The sequence below is a fragment of the Oryctolagus cuniculus genome, chromosome 4 (genome assembly GCF_051225735.1).
Source record: "Oryctolagus cuniculus isolate XC-2025 breed Fujian yellow rabbit chromosome 4, ASM5122573v1, whole genome shotgun sequence".
In the NCBI taxonomy this organism is placed as follows: domain Eukaryota; kingdom Metazoa; phylum Chordata; class Mammalia; order Lagomorpha; family Leporidae; genus Oryctolagus; species Oryctolagus cuniculus.
In genome coordinates, this window is record NC_142870.1 from 95,476,650 (window position 1) to 95,504,376 (window position 27,727).

The window sequence follows — 27,727 nt, forward strand, 5'->3', positions numbered from 1 at the left end:
ACTCTAAAAGACAACACTAAATATTGGCAAATCTGTGGCAGTCACCTGGGCACCTGGCAATAAGGAAGTCCTTAGTGAAAATCCCCAGCAATAAGGAAATCACCAGTGGTGGAAAAACCCCTGGCCACGGCCCCGTGTCTCACACGCTTCTCCCGGATTCTAATCCCCTCACGGCAGCCAGCCAGCCACTGCCCATGGCACCCTGGCTCCCGTGAATTCTTTCACTCCCTCAATGCTGGTATCAGTTGGTTGCTTCCTGTGACAAAAAGGAGCAAAATATGATCTCTTATACACTGGTGGTGAGAATGTAACATGGTACAACCACTTTTTAAAACTAGAAGTTTCTTTAAAAGTTAAACATTCATATTTCCATTTATAACTCAGTGATTCCATACCTAGGTATTTATTCAACGGAAATGAAAATGTATGTCCACATGGGGCCGGCGCTGTGGCTTACTTGGCTAATCCTCCGCTTGCAGCGCCGGCATCCCATATCGGCACCAGGTTCTAGTACTGGTTGCTCCTCTTCCAGGCCAGCTCTCTGCTGTGGCCCAGGAGTGCAGTGGAGGATGGCCCAGGTGCTTGGGCGCCTGCACCCGCACGGGAGACCAGGAGAAGCACCTGGCTCCTGGCTTCGGATCGGCGTAGCTCCAGACATGGCGAGCGTTTGGAAAGTGAACCAAGGAAGAGGCCGGCGCCGTGGCTCAATAGGCTAATCCTCCACCTTGCGGCGCCGGCACACCGGGTTCTAGTCCCGGTGGGGGCGCCGGATTCTGTCCCGGTTGCCCCTCTTCCAGGCCAGCTCTCTGCTATGGCCAGGGAGTGCAGTGGAGGATGGCCCAGGTGCTTGGGCCCTGCACCCCATGGGAGACCAGGAAAAGCACCTGGATCCTGGCTCCTGCCATCGGATCAGCGCGGTGCGCCGGCTGCAGCGGCGGCCATTGGAGGGTGAACCAACGGCAAAAGGAAGACCTTTCTCTCTGTCTCTCTCTCTCACTGTCCACTCTGCCTATCAAAAAAAAAAAAAAAAATAAAAAAAAAAAAAAAAAAAAAAGAAAGTGAACCAAGGAAGGAAGATCTTTCTCTTTCTCTCTCTCTCTCTCTGTAACTCTGTCAAATAAATAAATAAATAAATAAAATATACGTCCACAAAAATGTTTATGGGGGAGCCGGTTTTGTGGTGCAGTGGGTAAAGCCTTGTCTGCAGTGCCGGCATCCCACATGGGCGCTGGTTCAAGTCCCGGCTGCTCCACTTCCAATCCAGCTCTCTGCGATGGCCTGGGAAAGCAGTGGAAGATGGCCCAAGTCCTTGGGCCCCTGCACTCATGTGAGAGACCCAGAAGCTTCTGGCTCCTGGCTTCGGATCGGCCCTGCTCCAGCTATTGCGGCCATTTGGGGAGTGAACCAACAGATGAATGACCACTGCCTCCCTCCCCCCGCCTTCGCCTCTCTGTAACTCTGCTTTTCAAATAAATAAACCTCAAAAAAAAAAAGTTTATAGCTGCCTTCCTAATAATACTTATACCTATAAACAGCCAGATGCTTATCAGCACAAGAATGGACATAAATTTCATGACATATTCATTCCATGAAAGACTATTTGGCAATAAAAAGGAGCAAACCACTGATATATACAACCTGTGCTGGGCCAGGCCAAAATCAGGAGCCTGGAACTCCATCCGCGTCTCCCATGTGGTTTGCAGGGACTCATGCACTTGAGCTATCTTCAGCTTCCTCCCAGGAGGCACACAGAAAGCTGGATCAGAAGTTGAGGAGCTGACCCTGCTGATGCACCTAGGAAAGGAGAGGAGGATGGCCCAAGTCCTTGGGCCCCTGCACCCATGTGGGAGACCCGGAAGAAGCTCCTGGCTCCTGGCTTCAGATCGGCCCAGCTCCAGCTGTTGAGACCATCTGAGAAATGAACCAGGGATGGAAGCTCTCTCTTTCTATCTCTGCGTTTCTCTAACTCTGCCTTTCAAATAAATAAATCTTAAAAAAAAAAAAAAAAAAGCTGAGCTGGGACTCAAACCAGGCAGTCTGATATGGATGGAGGTGGTGATTAACTGCTGTGTCTGTCCCAAAAGAATCATTTTTGGCCAGCACCGTGGCTCACTTGGCTAATCCTCTGCCTGCGGCCTCGGCATCCCGGGTTCTAGTCCAAGTTGGGGCGCCGGATTCTGTCCCAGTTGCTCCTCTTCCAGTCCAGCTCTCTGCTGTGGCCCAGGAGTGCAGTGGAGGATGGCCCAAGTGCTTGGGCCCTACACCCCCATGGGAGACCAGGAGGAAGCGCCTGGCTCCTGGCTTCAGATCAGTGCTGTGCGCCGGCCATAGCGGCCATTTGGGGGTTGAACCAAAGGAAGGAAGACCTTTCTCTCTGTCTCTCTAACTCTGCCTGTCAAAAAATGATTTATTTATTTATTTGAAAGAGTTAGAGAGAGAGAGAAGGAGAGGCAGAGAGAGACAGAGGTCTTCCGTCCATTGGTTCACTCCCCAACTGGCTGCAACGGCAGGAGCTGTGCCAATCCAAAGCCAGGAGCCAGGAGCTTCTTCCAGGTCTCCCATGTGGGTGCAGAGGCCCTAGGGCTTGGGCCATCTTCTACTGCTTTCCCAGGCAAAAGCAGAGAGCTGGATCGGAACTGGAGCAGCCGGAACTTGTACCGATGCCCATAAGGGATGCCAGCACTGCAGGCGGCAGCTTTACCCACTACGCCACAGCACCAGTCCCAATTTTTTTTTTTTTCAAGAATTGTCTCAAAATTACAAAAGTCAAAGATGCAGCAAGGAAAGTGTTAGGGAATTGTTCCCAAGTGTGAGAAACACTACCATGAGATAGTTCCAAATAAAAAAAAAAGTTTTTAAAATAATTTAAGAAGCAGAGATACACGAGAGAGAGAGATTGAGAGAGAGAGAGAAAACGAGAATGAATGGAGCAGTTGGGGACTCAAACCAGCGTCCATGTAAGATGCCGGTGGCGTTGCAGGTGGTGGGTTTAAACCCCTGCACCCCATTGAAGGACCTTAAAGCAATGGATGATGTGGTCTGGTTCACCTTTTAAGATAGTTACCTCCACTGCTAAGTGGAGAGTGGATTGGAGGAGATACGAAGACTCTCAGAGATGGCTACTCCTTAGGCATCATGACAGATTAGTAGCTACTCAGTTGTGAACAACAACAAAGCTGATTTAAGCAGAGGGTTTCTTGGCAGAATATTGGGTAGTTAGGGACTCTGCAGTGGCTTAGAATCTGGCCATTGAGAACTAGACCACCTCCCTCAAACCCCTAAGCCAATGTTGCAGCGATCCCGGAGACACTTACTATCCACTCTATCCAGATACATTTCCCATGCTCTACTTCTCAGGTCACTGGTTACTGATTTAAAGTTTGGATGCATCTAATTGATAAGCCTCGGTCATGAGCATACGCTCTAGGTGCCCAGGAGGCTGGGTCACAGGTAACCTTGGGTTTCGTAGCACTTGTGTTTGGTGGACTCTGCCTGCCAGCAAAACTCATTCAGTGGGGAAATGACCTAAGGGAGGTCTTGATGCCAGGCAGCTGAGCAACTGAACAAATTGCAAATATCCAATGCCAGGCTGGAAGACTTGGTGTGCTGCATTGCATTGCTGATCCTTCCTCTATCTATGCTTTCACCACATAAGTTTGTGATCTTTCCCACAACATGGTGTGCATTTTCGCATTCCTTGACTTTCGCCATGGCCATGGGATTTGTTTTTGCGTATTGAAAGTTGCTAGATGTAATATAAGCAGAGGCTTGAAATGCACTCAAGTGGTTGAAGCTGGTGCTGTGCTTCTGCCGTCAACATAGAGAGAGATAGAGAGAGAACGTCGTGGTTGGTTCTATCACTGCACCACCGTAGGTCAATAAATGTCCCAACAGCCTGGCAGAGAAGCAAGGCTCCCCTACCTTTAGGCGACTCCTCGGTCTCACAAGTTGAATCAATACTTATTGATGTATGCCTTAGATGTTATGGTTGGTCATTATTCAGCAATAGCTGATGATATACACCCAGAGAACATTCCGAGGTTTTCCATAAAGGGACGAAAGGGCAGGTAAGTGAACCAAAGCTCTAATTAAGGCAATAAGGAGTGTTCCATAGGATGTGGGTAAGAATAAGGACACCTCTTCATACCAAATTCTGTGAAGAGTCACCATTTTGGCCTCCTTGTGTTATGTATATGGCCTTCAGAATTCTTATATTTACACACTGCCTGATTTACAAAAACTCTTGCTAACATGTTTATAAACCTACACGGTTTGTTACCATCTCAACCAAGTCGCCTTGCCCAGAAGCCCTTGCTTCAGGGTCTCAGAGCATCCCATGACATCATCTACAGTAAATGTTGCCTTTCCCTCTGGGTTGAAATCCCATTCTTGGTACTCAATAGTTATTCTTCTGTTCAAGTTTCTACAAGTGGCTGGTGCTGTGACACAGCGGGTTAATGCCCTGGCCTGAAGCACCGGCATCCCATATGGGCGTAGGTTCAAGTCCCCAGCTGCTCTTCTGATCCAGCTGCTATGGCTTGGGGTAGCAGTAGATGACTCAAGTCCTTGGGCCCCTGCACCCACATGGGAGACCTGGAAGAAGCTCCTAGCTTCTGATCGGTGCAGCTCAGGCCGTTGTGGCCAATTGGAGAGTGAACCATCAGATGAAGACCGACCTCTCCTCTGTGTTAACTCAAATCTTAAAAAAAAAAAAAAAAAGTGTAATTTCAGTCTGAGACTAAAACCAGTGATGCAAAGTTTCTACAAATTTGTAGGTGATGTGGTCTCCTGATGATACCTTACCCGCTTTTTCATCCATACTGGCCTCCTTGCTGTGCTCTGAATGTGGACGGGCAGAGGATTCCTGTTCCTTGTCTCAAATATCCTTTCCCCATTTTGCAGTCTTTGCTCATGTCCATATTAAATGTAGCCTTCCCTCATTGAACTATTTTGTCTTATTTTCCTTCATAGCACCCAACGCCTGACATATGGATCTGTTGCCCTGACAAAATGAAAAGGACTTTTGTCCACTGCTGTACCCCCAGGACCTGGAACACTGTCTCCAACATAAATGTTGAGTGTATAGATGAAAGTGAATGAATGCTTGTTTAACTGAACATAAAACAGGTGACATCTGTGTTGACGAGTTAGAGCTCCAGACATTTTTAAATTTAGAGAGACAGGGACAAAGGTCTTCCATCCACTGGTTCATTCCCCAAATGGCCACAATGGCTGGAACTGGACCAAACCGAAGCCAAGAGCCAGGAGCTTCTTCTGGGTCTCCCACACAGGTGCAGGGGCCCAAGCACTTGGGCCATCTTCCACTGCTTTCCCAGGCCATAGCAGATAGGAAGAGGAGCAACCAGGACTCAAACCAGTGCCCATATAGGATGTTGGCAGAGGCTACACCACAGCATAGGCCCCCAGGTAAACTCTTACTCCAATAATTTAGTGTCCCTGTAAAATGCCAAAGTGTATAGCATAATGCTATCATTCCACCTTGCAGTGGGGAGTTAAACAGAGACAAATGGGATGGAAAATGGAAGATAGTTCTTTATTCCCAGTGTGTTAACTGTTTAAAGGACAAAGTTTTGAAGGCACAGCCAGTATGATCTTTCATACCACTCCCATGCGGGTGCAGGCACCCAAGCACTTGGGCCATCCTGCACTGCCCTCCTGGGCCACAGCAGAGAGCTGGACTGGAAGAGGAACAGCCGGGACTAGAACCCAGTGCCCACACAGGATGCCAGTGGTACAGGCGGAGGATTAACCAAGTGAGCCACAGCGCCAGCCCCTACTTCACCTTCTAAAGGCTAACAATTACTATCTGGTCTCTGCTAGCCTGGAATATCACTTCACCTTCCAACAAACCCAGTAAGGCTTTTTGACGTATTATTGATCTCCATTACTCAAGGGGAAGAGCATTCTGGGTACAGTTAGGAAGCCTACTATGGGCACAGTGAGTAGAAAGAATGTAGTCAGTCCAGCACTCCTCTACATTATCCCAAGAGCATCTGGCCTTAGTGCATCAGCTAACTCATTAAGTTCAGGTTTAAAACAAGGAATAAAAAGCTTGTTACAGCAAAGCAAAACTGGAGCTGTACCAATAAATCCAGCCTAATCTAACGACAGAATTCCTGTACAAATTCTAAAACTTTCTTCCAATTTCTGCTCAATTTTTCCTCCTTGGGCCTTGCACTCTCAATATTCTGACTGTTGGGACATGGATGCTGATTTGTTGAGGCACACATTCTTTATTTTTTGACAGGCAGAGTGGACAGTGAGAGAGAGAGACAGAGAGAAAGGTCTTCCTTTGCCGTTGGTTCACCCTCCAATGGCCGCCGCGGCCGGTGCACCCCGCTGATCCGATGCCAGGAGCCAGGAGCTTTTCCTGGTCTCCCATGGGGTGCAGGGCCCAAGCACCTGGGCCATCCTCCACTGCACTCCCTGGCCACAGCAGAGAGCTGGCCTGGAAGAGGGGCAACCGGGACAGAATCTGGCGCCCCGACCGGGACTAGAACCCGGTGTGCCGGCGCCGCTAGGCGGAGGATTAGCCTAGTGAGCCGCGGCGCCTAGTGAGCCGCGGCGCCGGCCGAGGCACACATTCTTTATGTAAGGCAAACAAAGCATTTCAAAGGGTTTAGAGTTCTGAAGTGTCCCAATCTTTCCATACAGTCTATTCCCACTGTTGGGACACAACCTATTTTTTGTTAATATACTTTCTCAAGACTCTGGTATGATCATTTAGTCAGGAATCCTTCAAACCAACTTTGCTTTTTGCTTCAGTAGTCTCAGTCCTCCAACTTCAGGGTTATTATCAACAAATCAAAGTCCTGGGTTCCTCTGTCTGTAGACAGGAACTTCCAAAAATCCCATGGTTCTCACAATCCTTGTCCATTTTAAAAAATGTTTATTTACATCTACTTCAAAGGCCGCGAGAGATTCTGTGACAGCGGTTACCTAGAGGCTCCTCCAAACTTCCATGTCCATAAACTAGGCAACCATCAACACAGCACACCAGCACTTACTTTCTTATCCCAGATCATGAAAGCTCTCACTCACTACCCCTAAACTTGGAAAACTCCCAATTTCCATTACCTGTAACACTCTTGATGGCAATTCAAAAATTAAAGTCAAAATTCTTTTTCAGTTTCTGAGGTCTGAAAATTTATTGTCACAGAATGGGTGGCTTACTCAATTCAGAGCTAAAATTCAGGCTCAAGAACAGAAAGGTTCCTCTTTGGGATTATCATTAGCCAGAATTCACTCCATTGTTACACCTACTTCAAAACTCAATACAGATAGTTATTTCTGTGACAAAATGATTGGCTTACGTGTAAGAAAGGTGCTTAGTGGGTGAGAGGAAGCAGGATGGGAATATTGCCTGACTGATGTACCTGCTATATTGTTGGGTTCACAACAGCAGGCATCTGATAAATTCAACTTAATGCAACAAGGAACAGGTATTCTCTTGGGCCAGTACCTGATGTCAATAATTCCCATGCTGCCCATTGCCTTAGTGCTAATCCAGCCTTTTTTCCTCAATGATAAACAGTACCACACTCCTTTCCATTGCATATCAGTACAAAATCATTCTTAGCTTTTTATGTATTCCTCTACAATCTAACCTCCCCTGGATCACATTAAATACTCAACATGTGTGGCCACTTCAAAATTGGTTAAAACAGTAAGACACATAGTTCATCATGCTGAACTGCCTACATATATGACAACACTCCAAAAACTCTATGGAAAAAGGAATTAAAGCTATTTTGGCACAAAGCAACTGTGAAATGCATGCCTATAAATATAACTCAAAATTTAGGGAAAAGAGGGCTAGTGTTGAAGCATAGTGGGTTAAGCCACTGCCTACCTGTTTTCTGGCTGTTAAGGCTTCTAATCCAATCTCCTGCTAATGTGCCTGGGAACACAGTGGGAGATGGCCCAAATCCTTGGGCCCCTGACACTGACCTGAGAGACCGGGATAGAGTTCTTGGTTCCTGGTTATTGCAAGCATTTGGGGTATGAACCAGTGGCTGAAAGAACTTTCTACCTCTCCCTCCACCACTCTTTCAAATGAAAGATGTTCAGTCCTAGGTAAAGTACTCTATACATCATGGATTGCCAAGGATTAAATGAAATAGTATGTACAGTGCTTTTTAAAAGTACCTGAGTTTTTGTACGAACAGGTATTTCAGGGTATGTGTGAAGGCTGGAGTTTTCTGTAAATGCAATCCTATCCTCAAATGGAGATGATCATGCCAGATCTAGCTATCCATTAAGTTTTCCTGGAATATTAACACTTCTCAGCCCAATGGACACACTGTATTACAAACTAAGATTTAGAAGTCTAATTACAAGATTAAAACTTTTTTTTTTTTGAACATTGAGTAGCACCAGCAATTTTTCTTTCATTTCCGTTTATTTAAACACAGTTCTCAAAACATTTGAGTGAAATTGGGTCTCCTTTGGTAAGCAAAGGACCTGAAAATAATATTTAAAAAATGAACAGGCAAAGTCTTCAGTTTATCCACGACACAGGTGTAGTGTTCCCTTCTCTTATCCCGTACTTTGAAGCACCCAGTTTTTTCATATGGTCTAAAAGCTAGAACAAGAGTACATTTGTGGTGGAATGTATTGTTACTTGCTGATAACTAGTTGAAATACCATTATCCCCTTGTAACAGCTTTAAGAAAAAGCCTTTTAAAGGCATACATTGTGTAACTCTTTTCTTATTCCCTGCTATATATAATACAGGTTACATAAAGGCTGACAAATCCACATTTATATAAGCATCAAGCGTTTGCTGTATTCAAAGTTTTAGTTCTAATACTAGCAGTACAGAGTTACAGAGCGTAATTTTTAACACTTACTTGCAGGTATAATAAGTATGGTATGTTTCATGGACTGGAGAAATAACGGGCATTTTTGTCTTTAAATTCACTACTGACAACTTAATCTGAACTTTCTGCTAAGCATTGATATGTTAGAAAGAAAAGTAAAAACCAAACTGTTTATTGTTGCTTTTTGCCATTTGGTAACATTTTACACACAGGCTTCGATCTTCAGAATACCCTGGATTCAGTAGAAAAACCTTTTAAATGAAGTTTTGTACAATAAAAACTTCTCAGCAGTCAAAATTTAGACTGTAAAAAAATACATGCAAAACATACTTCTCTGAAAACACTTAACTTTGAACAAAGCACCAAACTACACAAATGCAGAATGAAAACAGCATTTCAACTCCACCAAAAGTAGTCATCATAAAAGGTGTAAAAGTCACCTAACTTCACTAGGCACTGTTCACTTTTTAAACAGGAGACAATAAAAAATATTGTCCACAAACAACATCCCAGCTCTAGGGCAGATTTCAGAGTGTTCAACTTCATGCTTCAATAGCGACCTGGGAAGAAAATAAACAAACATGCTTCAATGCCAAGGAATCAGAATAGCAAATGTACTTAATGCTGAGAACTGAGACTACCTCACCATTAGCACGTTCCTATGTACCAGCATAGCCCCTCTTTGAAAATGAAGATTCTCGGAACGGTGTTAACAACAGAAATTAAACATTCAAGTGTTAAACAGAAATGGCTGGGTTAAGTAGATCATAACCTGAGAACAACAGTTTTAAATCACCCAATTATCCCAAAGTTGTCCAAAATTTTCAAGGATTTCTAAAAGGAAAGCTACTGACAGTGAGAGAAAACAGTAAGTCTTAAGGGTTGTTTTTATAAACTTTGAGTCCTAGCAACATTTAGGATGTGTGTTCATAACATATAAATAACCCAAATCAACCCATTATCTGCATAAGGAAGTAACTTGGCTGTATAAAAAAATCCTAAGATAAAAAAACTTACGAGGTGAGTAGGATCGTGATCTGGAACGTGATCTGTATCCTCCACGACTATAGTAAGGAGAAGGTGACCGCCTTCTGTAAAAAAAAAAGTCAAGACTGCCTAAGTCTCCATAGATCACACTGACAAGTGACAGTAACACCCTACCAAAATGAAGAGGTCCTCATGAATTTTCAAATATTTCTCATAAGTAGGAGATTTCAAGGTCCTTGTAAGTTGAGAATAAAGCACATTATAATAATGCATCCGTTTCACTATCAGAGATCCAATAATCAATTCTTTACTTGACCAATCAATATGCTTTCCTTTTAAATTCTGTGAAATAATGTTAGAAGAAACTAATTTTCTAACACCTAAAACAAATTTCACTAGTGCTTCAATAAAATGATACCACTGAGTAATTCTGTCTATAAACCATATTATTTCTGCAGATCCACAAACTCCATTATATTGTCATCTGGCTTTACATCCAAGCAATCCAAATTTGTGTGAGGCCACTTATGCCTTAACTATAAAACCATTACTAAGCGTACATCTTTATTCAAAGTTTCTACTGTTGACCAATTATAAATCCTTTCCTGGCATACCTATAAATTTGATCTCTATCTTGAGCAGCTCTCCATCCGCCTCCTCCTCCACCACCACCTCTGGAAGACAGAAAAGAAACACACATTTAGTTTACTGACTTTTAGGACGAATATACAAGTCTTGCTTTAAAATAAAAATATCCACAAAGCAAAACTTGAATATAACTTAAAAAAAAGTTTTATTTATTTGAGAGAGGGGAGATAGAACTCTTCCATCTGCTAGTTCATGCAACAGCCAGAGCTGGGTTGATCTGAAGCCAAGAGCCAGGAACTTCTTGTAGGTCTCCCATGTCGGTGCAGGGGCCCAAGGACTTGGGCCATCTTCCACTGCTTTCCCAGGCAAATTAGCAGGGAGCTGGATTCTAAGTGGTACAGCTGGATCCCTGTGCTACAGGTGGCAGTCCCAAACTTAACTATCTTACAGGTGAAATGATATTAACAAATTCTCATCATTGCAAGTTAACACCTTAAATCCTCTCAAGCGATTTTGCCAGTCTTTATAGGGGCCAGCGCTGTGGGGTAAAGTCATTGCCAGCATCCCATATGGGCAAGGTTTGAGACCTGGCTGCTCCACTTCTGATCCAGCTCTCTGCTATGGCCTCAGAAAGCAGTGGAAGATGGTCTAAGTACTTGATCTTCTGTCACTCATGTAGGAGACCTAGATAATGTTCCTGGTTCCTTGCTTCAGCCTGTCCAAGCTCAGGACATTGCAGCTTTATGAGGAGTGAACCAGTGAACAGAAGATCTCTTACTTTCTTTGCCCATCAAATAAAGAATGACTTAACAGAAAATCTTATTTAAAGTCCAGCTTGTATTTGTTGGTGTAAAATGGAAGTGCTGAATAAAGTTTTTATTAAAGGTTAAAAATTAGGCAAATATATTGCTATCAATTTTGCTCAGACTCAGAAAGCTGATCACTCTGCATTATAACTTACCTATATGACCTGCTATAGTAGTCTCGATCATCATAGCCTCGATCATACCCTCTGTCGTAGTAATCCCGACGGCGTGAACTGCCACTAGGAATAATAAAACGAATTTTTTTTTAAAAAAGTTACGTGGTCTTGCCTGTATGTATGGATATAACTTTTGCCATTAAAAACCTGTTCAGATATTCAGCAGCAGCACACCACCACAAACAGCTTGGGTCACTATGGTTTTAGGCATTTAACATAATACTCCTATGTAATGGGCAATTGTTTCAATTAAAGTTTCTTTATTCTCTTCTCCTGGAGAAAAATGGAGATACCAACTAGCAAGACTTTTTGGATTATGTTGACTGTATTTCTGAACAGTACTGGAAAATACTGCCTTTTCCTAATTACAGCATATTTTAAAAACCTTTTGGTTAAGGAGACACAGATCTACTGACTTCCTCTCTACTAATCTAATGTAGCAAGACCACATGTTTCCAAGAGGAAGAGAACAGTCACATACAGAAAACAGTTTTGGGAGTGGGAAGATATTCCAGTATTAATTCATTAATTTTCTGGCAGTAATATACATACTTGGTGAGAGCTGTGACAGTATTCTTAATAGGCCAATACTATTTAGTAACTAAAGTTCTTATTTTTTACTTTAATGATTAACCAACAGGATTAGATGAAATGTCAGACTTTACTGGCACACAAGTGTGTCTGGGGAGGAACTGAACAAATCAAACTGTTAATGACATTTTTATCTTGCAAATAAACTTACTATGTAGGTCTCCCCATGTAAATTCCTGGTGTTGGAGTATGTGGTCTTTTTGTTATAGAAAAATCAACTCTGATTCTACGCCCATCAAGCTCCATTCCATTGGCACGTTCTTTAGCCTTCAAAAGATAAGAAATAATTGTTAGACATCCTGAACAAAGCCACCAATTAACCTATACTTCTAAGTAAGGTTCAATTAGACTTTTCCCTTAAGTGCATCAAGTTATTTTAATGATGGCCAGAATATAAGTTCTACGATTTATATAGTAAGATCTCCTCCATTAAATACATTTGAAAAAGCTGGTTAGAAACAGTTGAAAATTTATTGAAATGCTGAAAATGCCAATTTAACCCAGTACTTTAAGTTTGAAAAAAAAAAAAAAAGTTTTTGCTCAATGCAGTTTGATAACACAAATTTTCCATGAACTTTTTTGAAGACTCCTCACATGCAAAGATTACAAAATGTCTTATACCCAAATAATTTCACTTTTCTGTGCTTTTTGATGTATCCCTTGCATTTAAAGTAATTGTTGTACCTATAAATCTGATAGTGTGTCCAGTTCTAAAGCAGTACATAGCTGGCAAATTATATAGCCCATGGACCAAAGCTGGCCAGCCGTCTCTTACTTTATGACTCATAAGCTAAGAATTTTAAATGGCTAGGGCAGGCTGCTCTGGCACAAGACTCTGCTTGGACACTCACATGCCCTTATCAATCAGCCCTGATACAACTTCCTGCTAGTAATGTTGGGAGGCAGCAGATGGTTCACATACTTAGGTTCCCGCTACCCATGTGAAATGTGGATGGAGTTCCTGGCTCCTGGTTTCAGGCTGGCCTAGCTAGCCCTTGTAGTGAACCAGTAGATAAAAGCTCTGTCACTCTGAAAACAGATGATGTTTGTGTTTACATCTGTTTCTGGCACTAGTCAGATAAAAAACGTGCTATTTTAAAGGGAATGATCTGTTTTCCTGCACAAAAATCAAACCCAACAATCTGACAGCCTCTACTGTCACCAACCTTGAACAAATCAAACATTTGTCACCGTAGTACTTCGCAAAATGAAGTTGAGTGACACCTTAACAAGACCCCTTCAAAATCTATTTAATCTAGCTTGTATTCCCGCATTTAGTAAACCAAGTTACCCCCTTTAAAACTTAGCTTATGACTTTTAAACAACCACTCTATCTAGAGCTCAATTCTTAATCTCAGCATTGACCAGTAGGCTAATCCATTAAGTACTTCTTAGAGCTTTTCTCTTCCTTACCACTTCCATTGGATATGACTTCAGCCACCTATTATTCTGTACCTAGTCCAAGTTTACATACTAATGCTACTGTGTTCTGAGGCCAGCATTTGTGGCAAAGCAGCTATGTCACTGCCTGCAGTGCAGGCTTCCAATATGGGCACCTATGAGTCCTGGCTGTTCCATTTCTGATCTAGCTTCCTTGCTAATGTACCTGGGAAAGCAGCAGAGGGCTGCCCAAGTGCTTAGGGGCCTCCACCCATGTGGGAGACTCAGAAGCAGCTCCTGCCTTAGGCCTGGTTCAGCCCTGGCAATAGCAGCCATTTGGGGTATGAACCCAGCAGATGGAAGACCTCTTTCTCCCTCCCTCCCACTCTACCTTTCAAATTAAAAAAGTTACTATGCATTCTGCCTCAAGACAAATTAAAATTCAATCATTATCATTTATCTGCAATATACTGAAAACCAGTTCCATTTTCATGTAATTCTATCACTTTCAGTTATCTCTCATTAGAAAAAATAGTTCAATGTAAATACTGAACCGACTGCTCTAGGTCACTTTCCTATCACTCTGTATAGATTCAGAATTTTCCACAATAAAGGTTTAAATAATCTCAAAGTATAACTGACTCTATCCCCAGAAGAGTGTATTTCCTTTAACCCAAATTGTAACCGTCTATCCTATTTTATATTAAAAAAGCAAACACTATCCTTCCTTATCCAAACACTTGGTCATCATAAGTTGGAGTTAACAAAAGGGCCGCTGTTTTACAGAGGTACATGTAAACATTTACTTACTTCCTTAGCATCATCTACATTTTCAAAATAAACAAAGGCAAATCCTCTTGAACGCCTAGACTGCTGGTCATATACAATAGACACATCCGCAATGGGACCATACTTAGAGAAAACTTCTCTTAGATCTCTTTCTGTGGTATACAAGCTCAAACCAAATACTCCAAGACAACAGTTGGGGTCAGGATTTGCCTGGAAACAGAAAAATCAATCTTAATTCTGAAAGCTTATCATAAAACAAAGTTCAGCCTCCCCCACCCCCACCCCAAAGGAACCATAAGCTAGCTAAAAATTTCACGCACAATTAAAGTACTTAACAATTAGACCAAATACCATTTAGGAATTACAAAACATTACAGCAAGCACTGCAAGCATTTTTGAGAATGGGCAGAAAAAGACTACAAAATAATTTCAATCTCAAAATTAACTGGGAGAAATGGGGACTGGTAAAAAGCCAACTTGGCATCTTTTTTTTTTTGAGACTGGAGGGCAGTCTGGTTGAGGGATTTACCTAACAATTTTTTCCTAAGAATTATTCAGATATTCACAAAAGGCTTACATATGGCTTATCAGAATAGCATTCTTTGTGAGAAAAATTTTTAGAGTGTTAAAATTAAGATAGACCATCCATACAATGGAATGCTCAGAACTGCCAAAAATATTTAGAACAGCACATACAGTTTGACTGTATTTTCACAGGAACGTAATACAGGAGTCTGCTCTCATCCCTGGGGGATGTGTTTTAAAGACCCCTAGCAGATGCCTGAAACCAGATATAGTTCCAAACTCTGTATAGTCCCTGGGTATCTGTGGGAGATTGGTTCCAGGACACCAAGGAATACCAAAATTGTGCAGATGCTCAAGTCCTTTACACAAAGTGGTAGAGTATTTGCACAAAACCTCCACACATTCTCTGTATACAATAAATTACTAAATTACTTATAATGCCCAACACATTTTAAATGCTATGTCAGTAGTTGTTATGATGAAAAAGATGGCATTTGAAATACATCTTGGGGCCGGGCACTTGGCCTAGCAGTTAAGACACCGGTTAAGACGCCCGCGTCCCATGTCGGAGTACCTGGGTTCGATACCCAGCTCCAGCTCCTGACTCCAGCAACTGGGCTCCTACCACCCACGTGGGAGACCTGGAATGCGTTCCCGGCTTCGGCCCTGGCCCAGCCCTGGCCGTTGCAGGACTTTGGGGAGTGTACCAGCGGATGGAGGCTCTGTCTGCCTGTCTCTCAAATAAATAAAATAAATTAAAAAAAAAAGAGACATCTCAAAACACTAAGCCTCAAGATTTCACTCATGCAATCACTGCTATAGCTCCATTATCCAATAAAAATCAGTTCAAGAAAAAAAAAAAAGTAAACTCAAGCAGTCAAAAAATGCTTCCCATCTTACCCGATTCCCAACATGACGCCTGCGAGTAGACATGGGAGAATGACTGTGGCTATGCCGTCTGCGATAATCTCGACTGTAAGACCTGCTGCGGGATCGTCTATGAGAACGGGACCGAGACCGTGACCTTGTATAATGTCTTCGAGAGCTTCTTCTGGATCTAGACCTGCAAGACAAAGGCTATGACTAAGCAAATGACAACAAAAAAAGTCTTCAATTCATTACTGTGGAGTAACATTCCAAAGAACACTATCCAGGCACATGCTAATATGGTTATAAATTCAGTGGGATAAGCTGCTGCTTCTCTTCTTACAAGATAATTTCCTCTCTCTAGTCACTTCCAACTTCACTAGGAGACATTTCAAAACTATACTCTCCAAGCATTTCTAAAAGGGAGATTAAAATGAACACATTTTTTGAAAAATTATAAAGCATACAGCATTTTACTACCTTGATTTCTGCCCATCTTTACCCCTTAGAATACCACGCTGTTTTTCTACCATCCCTTATGCTCACCATTCATTTAACATACTGACAAAGTCACCAGGTAGCTTTCACTAGCAATTAAAACAAAAACAATGAGTGGCTTTTAACTAGAGAAATCAAATAAAGTTGTCATCCAAACCAGGACATGTTTGAGAAATGGGGTATCATTAATTATGCATGAACTAAGGCTGTCTCAGGCAAACCAGGATGTATAGCCTTCTCTTAATGAACATTAAAAAAAAAAAGTGCACTGTAGTAAGGCATTGTTTTATACACACATGTACAGAATACACTAGACTACACCTGTTTATCAAGAATTGCAGTTACTGAAAACTAATGTTCTAGGGTTTATCTGCCATACTAAAAAGTTTTACAATCATGAATCCTCACAACTTTGAAGAACTGGCACTAAAAAGAAGCTAAGGTAGAAAAGTTTTTAAGTGATCTGCCCAAGCCAGCAAAAACACGCATAAGATTTGAACACTGACTCCAAAAGCCCAAGCTCTTAACCACTTAGCCTTCCTTCTGTCTCTTACAACTTAGGTTCATATCTAGTACCAATATTAAACAGGCCAACAAATAATCTACCCTCTCTATCTTCCTGGTTTACAAAGCACACACCAATTTCAGATCTAAGAGTAACAAGAAAATCTCAAGACAGTCTTTCTTACCTAGATTCAGATCTGGACCTGGACTTTGATCTGGAACGCCTGGAATCTTCCTTGGAGCGAGACCTTGCAGGGGTATGCCTTGCAGATTTCCCCGATCCGTGAGCACTTCCACTTCTGGAAGCAGAACGGGATTCCTACACGTAGATGTCAAAAGTTTAATTTGTGTACTTTCTGGGCAACTTTAAAAACAAATAAGCTGCTGTGAGATAAATGGTGAGGGAGAGCAATACCCTTCCAAGATAAGAAAACATAGGTAAGGGCAGGAACTGAGTATACCTGGTATAATAGTTTCACTGCTCCATCTGACAAATCAATTAACTTGACCTTTCTTCCACCTTATGGGAGCAGGGATTAAGAGTTATTTGACCCTACTCCCTTCAGAAAGGGGTGCCAAAGTCAAGCATTAAGGTAACTGTCCAAGGATTGTTTGGGAAAGTTATTCCATAAAGAGTAGGTTGAGAAAGAATCTCAGTAACTATGACACCTATGCTTTTTAAAACTATTTCAATGTAGTTGCAATCAATAAAACAAAACCCTGAACATTTAATAAAACTTACTTTAAAATGTTCCATTTTTTAAAGTTAATGCTTCCAAGTTCTATTTATTTTTCAATGAAAAGAGAGACAAAGACAACTTCATTAAGTCCTAAAGATAGAAACCTAATGGAAAGGACCAACGACCCTATTTCATCTAATAATGGTGGGAGGCTGCTCAAACTCAAAACCACCAGATGAAGCTACAGAAAAAGGTAGTGAAATGTAGCGTTAAGAGAGAGGGCATCATGAGATTTGCTTTCTCAGCTAAACAGAGATGATCAAGGGTAAACTTACAGGGAACTGGAGATAAGTAAACTTAAGAATGTTATGTAAGGGATATTAAAACCTGGACAGATTTAATTAAGAACTCCTCACCCAAGGCCCAGAAGAGAAACAGCTCAGAACTGTGAGCAAAAACCAAAGTCTAAGTATCATTTACTCAACTTTCCCAACCCCCCCCCCAAAAAAAACCACACACACACACAAACCAAAACAAACACACACACACACACACACAATCACTAAGGAAAATAGGAAAGGCCAACAAAACAGAGCAACTAGTCCATCAATGAACCCAGATCATTTGTTCAGTTAATCAAGAGGAAAGTTTATATACAGTAAACAGAATCAGAAAAAAGCTCTGGTGGTGTAGGCAACAAACAAAAGTGGATGCTTGAAGAGAGGGGGACAGAACACACCCAGAAATCAAGTGGGACAGCCTTTATGGAACTCAGGCAAAATTAATCAGTCTAGTAAGTCTTTTTACCAAGGACAGCATACTCAAAAGCAAGCAGTATTGTAGAAGTCACTATAGTGTTAAGAATATCAAGTAGAAACCTCCAGACAAAAAGTTACTCTGTCTGGTCAGAATGGTATTGCCATTTTTAAAAGGATAGATTATTTCTGAGTTACAGTCCTGAACATTTAAGAATACAGACCCATGGTTAACAGCATAATGGAAAAAATTTCACAAAATTCTTACGATGTGCAGAGGAAAAACTTACACACGAGACTAATACAGTCAGTTGAATTCAGGTGTCCAGGCCTCAACTCTAGACATAGTCAAACAGACTTAAAACATGGTATAAAGTTTTCCCTCAAACCCCCACACCCTCAAGTAACTATAAAGACATTGAAAGAAATAGATGATATTCTTTATTAATGAGAACAGCTGCCTTATGCACCAAGAAATGGCTACAAGATATAGTGCTGCTCAGAGAATCCAACTACTAATCCCTTTAATTTCTCCATCTAATGTTCTGAACACCAAGACATTCAGAAACAATTCATTTCCCTTCTCTCTCCTTGAACTAAGGAGGCAGTCTCAAAAATAGGGGTTTCTACCATGGTCACCACAGGCAAAAGGCAATCTAACAGAAATAGGGAATCCAAAAGTTATCAAGTAACTATGCCAATGCTAGGAAGATTTCTTCAAGAATGTTTTTTAACCTTTAATGGAAACCAAACAAATAATCTGCCCAAGAAGAGAGATCAGTACCTCAACAGTTCAAAAGAAAAGGTAAATTGTAGTTATCAGAAATTAAGCAATCTGCGTATCAAGAAAGATTCTTTGCTTCACAGAAAAGCCTTATTTTTAGATGCTTTAACCAGTCTGTCCACTAACAGTAAGAAAATATTTCTAGCCTAGGTATGGCTGTAATGAGGTTTCCTCATGAAGTCTTAGCAGATCAGGGGGGTCAAAGATACAATGCTTATGAAATTACAAGCATTTTCTTTCGCAGTCTCCAAAACTGCGGTGCTATGCAGACACATTTAGATCATTTCTCAGACCAGAAATAAGAGAAACACAAGAGTGCAAAAACTTCTTTCTACACTGACAGCTGGGCTAACACTTAACCACGGTCTTAAAACCCTCTTTCTTGTCATAGGTAGTTTCTTAAAGTTAATGCCATCTACAGCTATGCTGGTCATTACAGTTCATTAGGATAACACATGCAAGGGAATTTAGGTCTAGAAGAAATGATTTCTAAAATTACCAGCCATATCTAAAGTGTAATGCTAAACTTTAACACAGGCGAATCTATAAAATAATCAGTTGGGAAAGTCCCTATCCAAAAAGGTACTTCAAATTCCACATTCAGGGCTGACAAAATTATAGCTGTTAAAACATTAAAACCCTGTCAAAACTAAAACCCAATCTGATTCTGGATATCAGTGTTTGAAGGTAAGGCCATCTTTAAAACCAAAGTTTCTAAAATAATGTCCAGCGAATCAAGCTATCGACTAATCTCACTCATATGCTCACATACAACCTACAAAGGTAAAAATACCCAACAGCCTTCCAACAAAACCTCAATCCCCACCTCTCTATTCCTGGAGGCTATTTAAGAAAAACTTATTTGAAAGAGATGACTGAAGCTGTAATACACCACTCAATTCATATTCAACTAGCACAAGAATTTCATCAAAAATATATTAAGAAAAAATTCTGTAGACTTCAAAACTGTGCACCAAAATATACTTTCCTCAACAAACTTTTTAAACTACTTGTATATTATTTTAAAAACTGGACACAGAACATCCATTTAGAACACTGGTTCATAAGTTTATAGCATTTGAAAATTTAGAGCCCAAACCATAGAGTATTATAGTATGTAGGTCTGGTCTGCAGTTAGGCATCTAAATTTCTTTAAAGCAAAGTACTATGCTAAGTCTCAAAATTAAATTAAGAGGTTGTGCTTTTTGCCTATCTGAAATTTTTCCCCTTGACAAACACATCTTCCTGCAACCTTGCTTCTATCATCTTTCCAGCCCCCTCCCCTGCCCCAGCATGAATGCAGTCCTCCCTTCACTGCCTGCACCTATCTTCCCTTAACTTCCCCAACAGCATTAGGATGAGACCTCCTAAGACCCAAAGATGCTTTGGCCAAGGGGAAAAACAAAAATAAATTGTTGACATGTCCACTAGTATCAATGTATTTTCACTTTAAAGGTATCCAACCCAGACCACAATCTGATCCCAAAATACTTTATTTCTTGACCCTTTTTTCTTCTTGTGGACCCCAAGAACTTTTTTTAACTCTCACCATCCACTTCACATCACTTTTACCTGAGATATGTTTTGAGTAACTTCTGAATGCAAATTAATCAAAGATTTACTGGTTATCAATAGCAAGATATTTTACAACCCAACAACTAGGGCAAAGCAAATAAGAAAACCTGTTTCCTATAAATGGGATTTTTCTTCTGCTTGCAAGACACAGAAATACAAAAAGCAAGTTTCGATAGGCCCTAAAGCACCAGAAAATGAATTCATATAGATGGCACTTAAAATAATTTCTCCAATAACTTTAAGATTCCCAGCACACTGTAAGACTCCTTATACTTGTCTTCATTTCAGAAGTAGTACTCTTAGAATTCTCAACTAGGTAGAAAACAACTGTTACTACTGGGTGTTACTTTGATATATGTACTTATCCCAGCTAACATTACAACAGCTGATTCTTCTTTCAACTACAACAAAAGAAAATAAAATTATGAGCTGACTTATATAGTAAACAGTAGAGGGTGGGGGAACAACAGAAAAGGTACTTTATAATTTGTACCGCTAACGTTAACAGCTGAACTGTTGAAAGCAAAAAAGGGAATAAAGCACTTGTTATTACTATATATCCTGAATTAGCTGTCTTATTAAGTGTATGACACCCCTCTAAGAAAAGCTATTGTACTAAAGCAATAACCCTTGTCAAAGTGTTTAAACTGAAACAATGTTAAGACTCATCCTTGTGTATTTATTTGGTACATATGTATAGTAATATTAAAGCTTAAATGGTCATAGTTTCCCCCTAATGCCACATGGAAAAAAACTGCTGTCACACCAAAAGGACTACTACCTTGTCAGTGCTCTGCTTGAATTTTGGACCAATTACCATCCTGGTGACACTCTGCTGAAAGTCATAACAGAAAACATTCTATACACTATTCAGCACTCAAGGAGAAGGGTCAGAGCACTTTGAGAGTCTGGGGCAGGGACAGGTGGCACAGATCACTCCAACTCTATGCACTCATTCCCCAGGACCAACAGAGCTAAAGAGGGACAACATGAAGCCAAATTGTTACCCATGCTAGAGAGCTCACTGCTGCCTGCCATTTAACTACAAAGCGTTATTTTAAAATTGCATTTCAATCATTTGACTAAGCAGTTAAAATTAGAATTACCTAATTTAAACGTTTCCCTTGGAAGGCACTTCTTTACCCTGTATATATTTTCTTCTATTAAACAAATAATGCATGCATGTTTAGCAAAATATACAGGGACACATAAACAGACTAGTAATTACTTAGCGTAGTGCTTTCTGATTCCAGATTACTTCTTATCTTAACTTCATTTTTATTTCTTTTCTTCATTCTTCCGTTTCAAATTCTGACTTCTTTCATCTTCCCCACTTCACACAAATTGCTCAATATTCTACAAGTGGGACTTCTGGTCTGATAATTAGCATGCATTCTTTCTTTTATTTTTTCAAATTTCAGCTTCACTTATTCCTGAGCTTCAAATACTCATTTATAAAACTTGTCAAATGACGACTTCCGCATTTTCCTTCTTCAACATTAACCTTAATAGAAAAAGAACAGGATGAAGAATATTTTAAAACTCCAGGATAAAATCCAGTGCCAAAACTGAAACTAGAAAAAAAAAAATCTTTTTTTTTGGATTAAAAAAAACTAGAATATGCAGCTCAAAAAACTGAAACTACCGTTTTTCTTTGGTTCTAGAATGTATATGGTAATCTCATTTGTCTACTCCAAATAGATTTACCATGCTTAAGCTGAACGTGAAGTGCGCTACTGAACATTTACTGTTCATTTAACATTTTAAGAACTAGAATTACATTTCACACTTCTTAACTTATTGTATTCAATACAAAATGTTAAGTGTCAAAAGCACATCTCTAGTAAAAAAAGTGACACATCAATACAAAAGTGCAAGAAAGGAAAGCACGGACAATTCATTTGCACAATGACAAAGGCTCAGGGTTAAAGAGGCTTACAATATTGTGACTTGTCTAGATAGGATAAAGAAAACATTTATTGTCACACATTTTTGCACTGCATATTTAGAAGAGTTCTGTAAAAGACAAGGTAGGGGAACCTGACAATTTGGAATTGTTGCGTTCAACCCACCCCTGGGAAAGGTGCTGAAGTGAGATTAGTATGCCTGGTCCAGTTACTAAATTTAGAATTAATATAAAAAGACAATCAGGTCAACCAGCTACTATATGCCAGAAGCTACGAAGGAAATCAAAACAAGCTTGAATCCAACAGTGATATGTTCAAGAATTTTGTTGTAAAATTTTCCCCTCAATGAACAAAATATTAAAGTCTTCTGGATATCTGAAAGAAAATTCTATTTAAAAGGTGGCAATATTAGGAGAAAATTACGGCTCACCTCCTCAAATAATTTAAGCCTTAATTTCATAAATCAGTGAAGTATAACAGAGTCTTGTACAATCTAAGCAAATACTGCCTTAAAAGCATCTAGTTTTCCTTATCCTGCATCTCACTCTACTATCATTTCCTAGTTTTATTTTCCTTCTGAAAAACATTAAAGTTTTCTTAAAAGACAACTATAGTTGTTGCAGGTATTGTTAAAAGCCTAATTTCCAGGTTAGTTTTAAAATAAAATAGTTTATTTACTCTGGAAAATAGTTTAAATAGCTTTTTATTTAAGGGAGTCCTAGCAATTGGCTTTTAATGTCCATCACTAAAATGTAATGGGAAACGTTTTCTGGCAACACAAATGTAATCGTGGAATCAGAATGCCCAAGCAGGTTTCCTTAGGGCTTCCTAATGGCAAAGATAACAGGGCTTAGATGCAAAAGATACTGGAAAATAAAGACCAAAGCCCTAGTTGTCACAACTGCTTTCAAAACTGACGCCTTCCTGCTGTTATTTTATTACCCATTCTGTAATCATCTTTTTATATTCTAAGAACAAACCCATTACTAGATAACATAAATATTAGGCTTTATTTCAACTCAGCTGCTAAATTCAAGTGGCCACTTCATAAAACCAGAAGACCAACTAGTGGGCTAATGTCATACACATATTGTTAAGAGATCCTACTTATGAGATAAACAACTTGTCCCATCAATACAAATTTTGTTAAAAAATGTTTCTAGGGGCTACAATTGAAACAAGCTTAAAACATTAAACACCCAAAAACTCATGAGGTTGATTAACAAGGTAATTTTTTGGGGGGGGTTGAGGGCCACAAGGCCAAAGAAAAACACATCTTGCCATGGAATGGTCAAAGCTGATTATCAGTAAATTATGTATTTTTTCTGCAACCAGTCTACCAGAAGGTTGGAAGGACAGAAAAATTCTCAGACAAGTCTCTGGAGAGAAACAAAACTGCCGGAATCAACTTAAGTCTCAAATTCCCTCAGTACTCTCCAGTAAAAACAAGTATGCTTTCTCTTTCTCAGATTACCTTTTAATCTGAGATTTAAGCACAAAAATTAATGCAAAGAGGGCCTTATCCAAACTGCCATGTGACAATCTATGACAAAACCAACACCTGAAAATAACATCTATAACCCAATTCAAAGCAAAGATCTTTGGAATCTGAAGACTGTAAGCTGCTATAGTAACTTTTTGACTTGTGACTTTACAACACCAAGACAATACCTAATTCCATGTGACTCACACTTCAAAATACTAATCTGGGTAAAAAAAACACTTAATATTCCTAAACAATCATAATAACTTGCAAAAATACAAGTATGTATAAATACAAAACCATGCTGAAGCTCATATATAAAATTGTAGTGGTCCCTGCCTTGGGCACAGTGTGAACTATGGAAGCATTGTTTATCGGAATTGGGGCGAAAGGCTATAAAAGGTGAATTCCATCAACACTTCATCTGAATTCCTCTTCAATCTTTCAATAAAATTGGTAGTACTTACCTTGTAAAATCACTTGCAATCTCAGCTGGAAAATGTCACCTTCTAGTTCCAGATAATATCCACACATTAAAGCATTATTTAAAAACCAAGGAAAAAAAATATTTCAATCTGGTTTCAAGAGACTCATACCTATCTAGACTCCTGGTGAAAAACAATGCAAAAACTAAACTATTTACTCCTCCCTCCCTCCCCTTGTTGACATGAATTCATCCTTTAAGGAATTTGGTGCGATGCCTACAATTCTTCAGAAAGAAACAGATTGAGAGGTTTCAGTTTCGAAAATTAGAATTTATAAAGTTAGAGCTAAAAATAAGACTACAAAAAGACATCCCAAGATTAAGCAGAAGAAGAAGAAAAAACTGCAGAATCTGAAAGGCAGTTTGATGGGATGGTATATCCAGACACTGTTCATTTCTGTGAAGAGTAAGAATAAAGATAATGTGCCTATGTTGCAAAACAGCCAATATTCTATCAGACTATTTGCTGGGTCAAAACATACTTGCTTAAAACTATCGTAATTCTTGATAGCTTGACAAATTTAAAATGTCTGTTCCATAGTTTCTGAATTCTTTTTGTAAACACCCATTTGCAGAAACCAATTACAATCACAAAGGTGGGGGGGAGAACATTGAGTGCAACACCAGATAACAGAAACTTCACAGGCTCTATACATTGTGTCCACCAAGGTTACCCCCAAACTCACTACCAGCTCATGTTCTTACACTCCTGTGATGTGATGTAATTACTTAGTGCCCTTCCCCCCACACTCCCCCGGAGAAAAGGTGCCAGTCAATTCCTTTACAAAATAGTTTAGGGAAACAAAGAGATTTTAAACCTGGAGATAAGATTTCACCTTTGCCTGTGGTTTGGTCAGTCACGGAAGTCAACTTTGAGATGAGGGGAGTAACACTACACAAACGGGAGAATGAGGGGTACACTGAACCACAGTTATCACTGTTTCCATTCAATATACTTCTTCTGCATTAGGTGACCAAACAGAGGATAATTTATTCCACACGCTGATTCTGTTCAGGAAAGTTAACAACTTAGTCTGAAGGTAGGCGGGGACTGGAGATGGTGTGGGAGTGTCTGAATCACAAGACAGGTAAGAGGGCGAGATTTCCGGAGCTTGAAGATTTGTACTAGTTACTCAAATTAACTGCAACAGTCCAGAATGTTTGAGTCTAGAGAGCTTAGAAAACCTATTTATGCCAGGCATGTCCAAGATTATTACTTTGAACATATTTTTTTCACTGCTTTCATGCCCATCATACTTAACTGTTTCACCTTGCAATACTTTGTTTCCTTGAGCTTTATGGTTTTGCCAAACATTCTTTGGAAGTCCAGACATGTTTGTTTTAGGGGTGTTCCAATTGGCCAGCCAACACACAAACACCAAACTAAACAATGGGGAAGTATTATACAACTTAGAAAAGTCTGACAAGGAAAAAGAAATTATTTTTGACACTCAACTTTTACTTTCCTTCCCCGATTTAGAGGACACTTTATTCAGGTATGCGATTAACACTGGAATCTTATCTTTTACTAGTAGAAAATTATGCAGGACCAATTTAAAAATTTCAGACCAGTGACTTTTCTTTTTCAGGTGTTATCTCCAACTTGAAGTATTTCCCCCATCCGGATGTAAAATATCCTACATTCTTTGGGCAAACTTCCAGCTATGTAACCTCTCACTGTTTTCAGAGCTACTCAGAAACCATTTTGTATTTCACAAGCAGTTATAAAGGTACCCAGTAACTGTTGTCTAATAACGAAGACTTTAGAATCACTTGCCTTCCAACCCAAACATCAATGACTAGCATTAACAGTCTAACTTATTGGCAGCCACCAGAACTCACAACTTTTAACAACTCCTAAATACATCCCACGCTTTCTTACCCTAGGAAAAGCAAGAGCCGAAGAAAATCCCACACCTCTGATGCCACCAAAGTCAATCTCTTACGGAAAAAAACAATCTAAACTCCCAATAATCATCTAAGCACGTTCAAGACCGCTTTGGTTGCCAAGTTCAATAAGGTGCCAAGAGCTAAGAAAATGCTACTTCTTTCGAAAACAGCCTTTCTGAGGAACCACCTACATCGTTTGCGAAGACCGAGAATATCTGACAAATTTTCCATCTTAAGGTGCCTCTACAAGGGGGAAGCTAAACAGGCAACAAATTGTCGCGCGTACACGCAACCACCGAGTCCTGTAACACCCTCAAAAATCCTTTTCTGGCGTACCCCTTTAACCAATCCTCCCTCTCCTCCAGCCTCACACACGGAGCCCCCTCCGCCCCGTCGTTAACCCTCGCCATTTCACCAACTCCCAGCTAGCTGCGAAAACAACCCCCCGGGACAGAACTGGGCCCTACGCGCACGGCGCGCCTCGGCCTCAAAACAAAGGAAATGACGGCGCCATAGCTCGTTGCCCGCCAATTTCCCCTTCACAATCCCGTGGAAAACTCGGCTCCAGAAAAACGCCCTAGCGACCTTGGGATCTACTATAACGGGACACTGGTCATGCGTTTTACCTTTAAAAAAAAAAAAAAAACCCTTTTGTATCCGAAAAAGCACTCCGATTAGGCCAGAAACAAAGCCCGCGCGCAGTCCCCTCCAGCTAACGGGCTCAGAACTAGGGTCTAGCTCAGGCCAGTCCCCATCTTTCAGGAGGCCCCGAAACCTGCCCCCGCACGTACCGACGCCGAGCCCACCTCCCCTTCTGAACACCGGGCGAGAGCCACCCCGACCCCAAGAGCGCCGTCCTCCCTGCACCGCACCACGCGGCTCCGAGGCGCGGCCCCGTCCGCGTGGACGCGCGGCCGCTCCGCCATTTTGTGCCGCTGGCAGCGCGCCCGGCCCGCCAGCCCAAGATGGCTGCGGCGAGGCTTCGCAGGCGAGCAACGGCGAAATCCGAGGCCGCACCCCTCCCCCAACACCGCGGGGACGCAGCCGCCATTTTTAATTACCCCCTCCCCATAACGGAAAAAACGGCTGTCTCGGGGGCGAAGACGCACAGCCGCGCCGCGGGCCTGCCTCACGCCTCACGCCACCATCCACCAGCGCTCTGAACAACCCCGTCTCCGTTCCCTCCCGGCTTCAGACTTCGGAGCCTCCAACGCCCCCGCCTCCCGGCCTGAGGCCGATGGGCCTAGAAAAAGACTCAAAAGAGGCTGGGACCACACGGCCACCCCCTACACCACCTCAACATACCCGCTCGCCGTAGTTCTGCTCGCCGCTGTCGCTCATGACTCCTGGCTGCTGTCGCTGCTCGCCGTGCTTCAACCGAAGCTGTCAACCTCTTGCGCCTTCTTTAAGAGGTTCCGCCGCAGCCTCGCACGACGCTGGTGTCCGAGCCGCCCAGAGCCGAAGCGCTCCGCACCGCCTCCGCACGGGCTCTAACTCTACCGGACGTGACGCGGCCCTCCTTAGCTCGGCTCCGCCCCCTCCCAGAACGCGCGCTTTCTTGGCCCCGCCCCCTCCCTCTGCCTTCTGTGTCTTCTCTGTCCCGCGGCGGCGCGGC

The 27,727-nt window shown here is 41.4% G+C and overlaps 1 protein-coding gene across 12 annotated transcripts; it reads right to left on the bottom strand.

The window, feature by feature from the left end:
• Positions 1-8,403: 8,403 nt before the first annotated feature.
• TRA2B (transformer 2 beta homolog) lies at positions 8,404-27,604 on the bottom strand. 12 transcript variants are annotated; one of them, XM_070072448.2, is made up of 12 exons: positions 26,904-27,061; positions 24,206-24,247; positions 21,577-21,852; positions 16,740-16,873; positions 15,586-15,748; positions 15,260-15,415; positions 14,182-14,370; positions 12,143-12,258; positions 11,380-11,463; positions 10,445-10,504; positions 9,861-9,934; positions 8,404-9,403 (listed from the first exon to the last, which is right to left on the bottom strand). In XM_070072448.2, the coding sequence occupies exons 5-12, from the start codon at positions 15,616-15,618 to the stop codon at positions 9,393-9,395; spliced, it is 723 nt and encodes a 240-aa protein (XP_069928549.1). In that variant the 5' UTR covers positions 15,619-15,748; positions 16,740-16,873; positions 21,577-21,852; positions 24,206-24,247; positions 26,904-27,061; the 3' UTR covers positions 8,404-9,392. The 12 variants fall into 12 exon arrangements, with proteins under 12 accessions (XP_069928549.1, XP_051674789.1, XP_051674790.1 ...); XM_051818829.3 differs by lacking the exons at positions 24,206-24,247; positions 26,904-27,061 and adding an exon at positions 27,418-27,604; XM_051818830.3 differs by lacking the exons at positions 24,206-24,247; positions 26,904-27,061 and adding an exon at positions 27,418-27,604 and having other exon boundaries at positions 21,455-21,852.
• Positions 27,605-27,727: the final 123 nt, after the last annotated feature.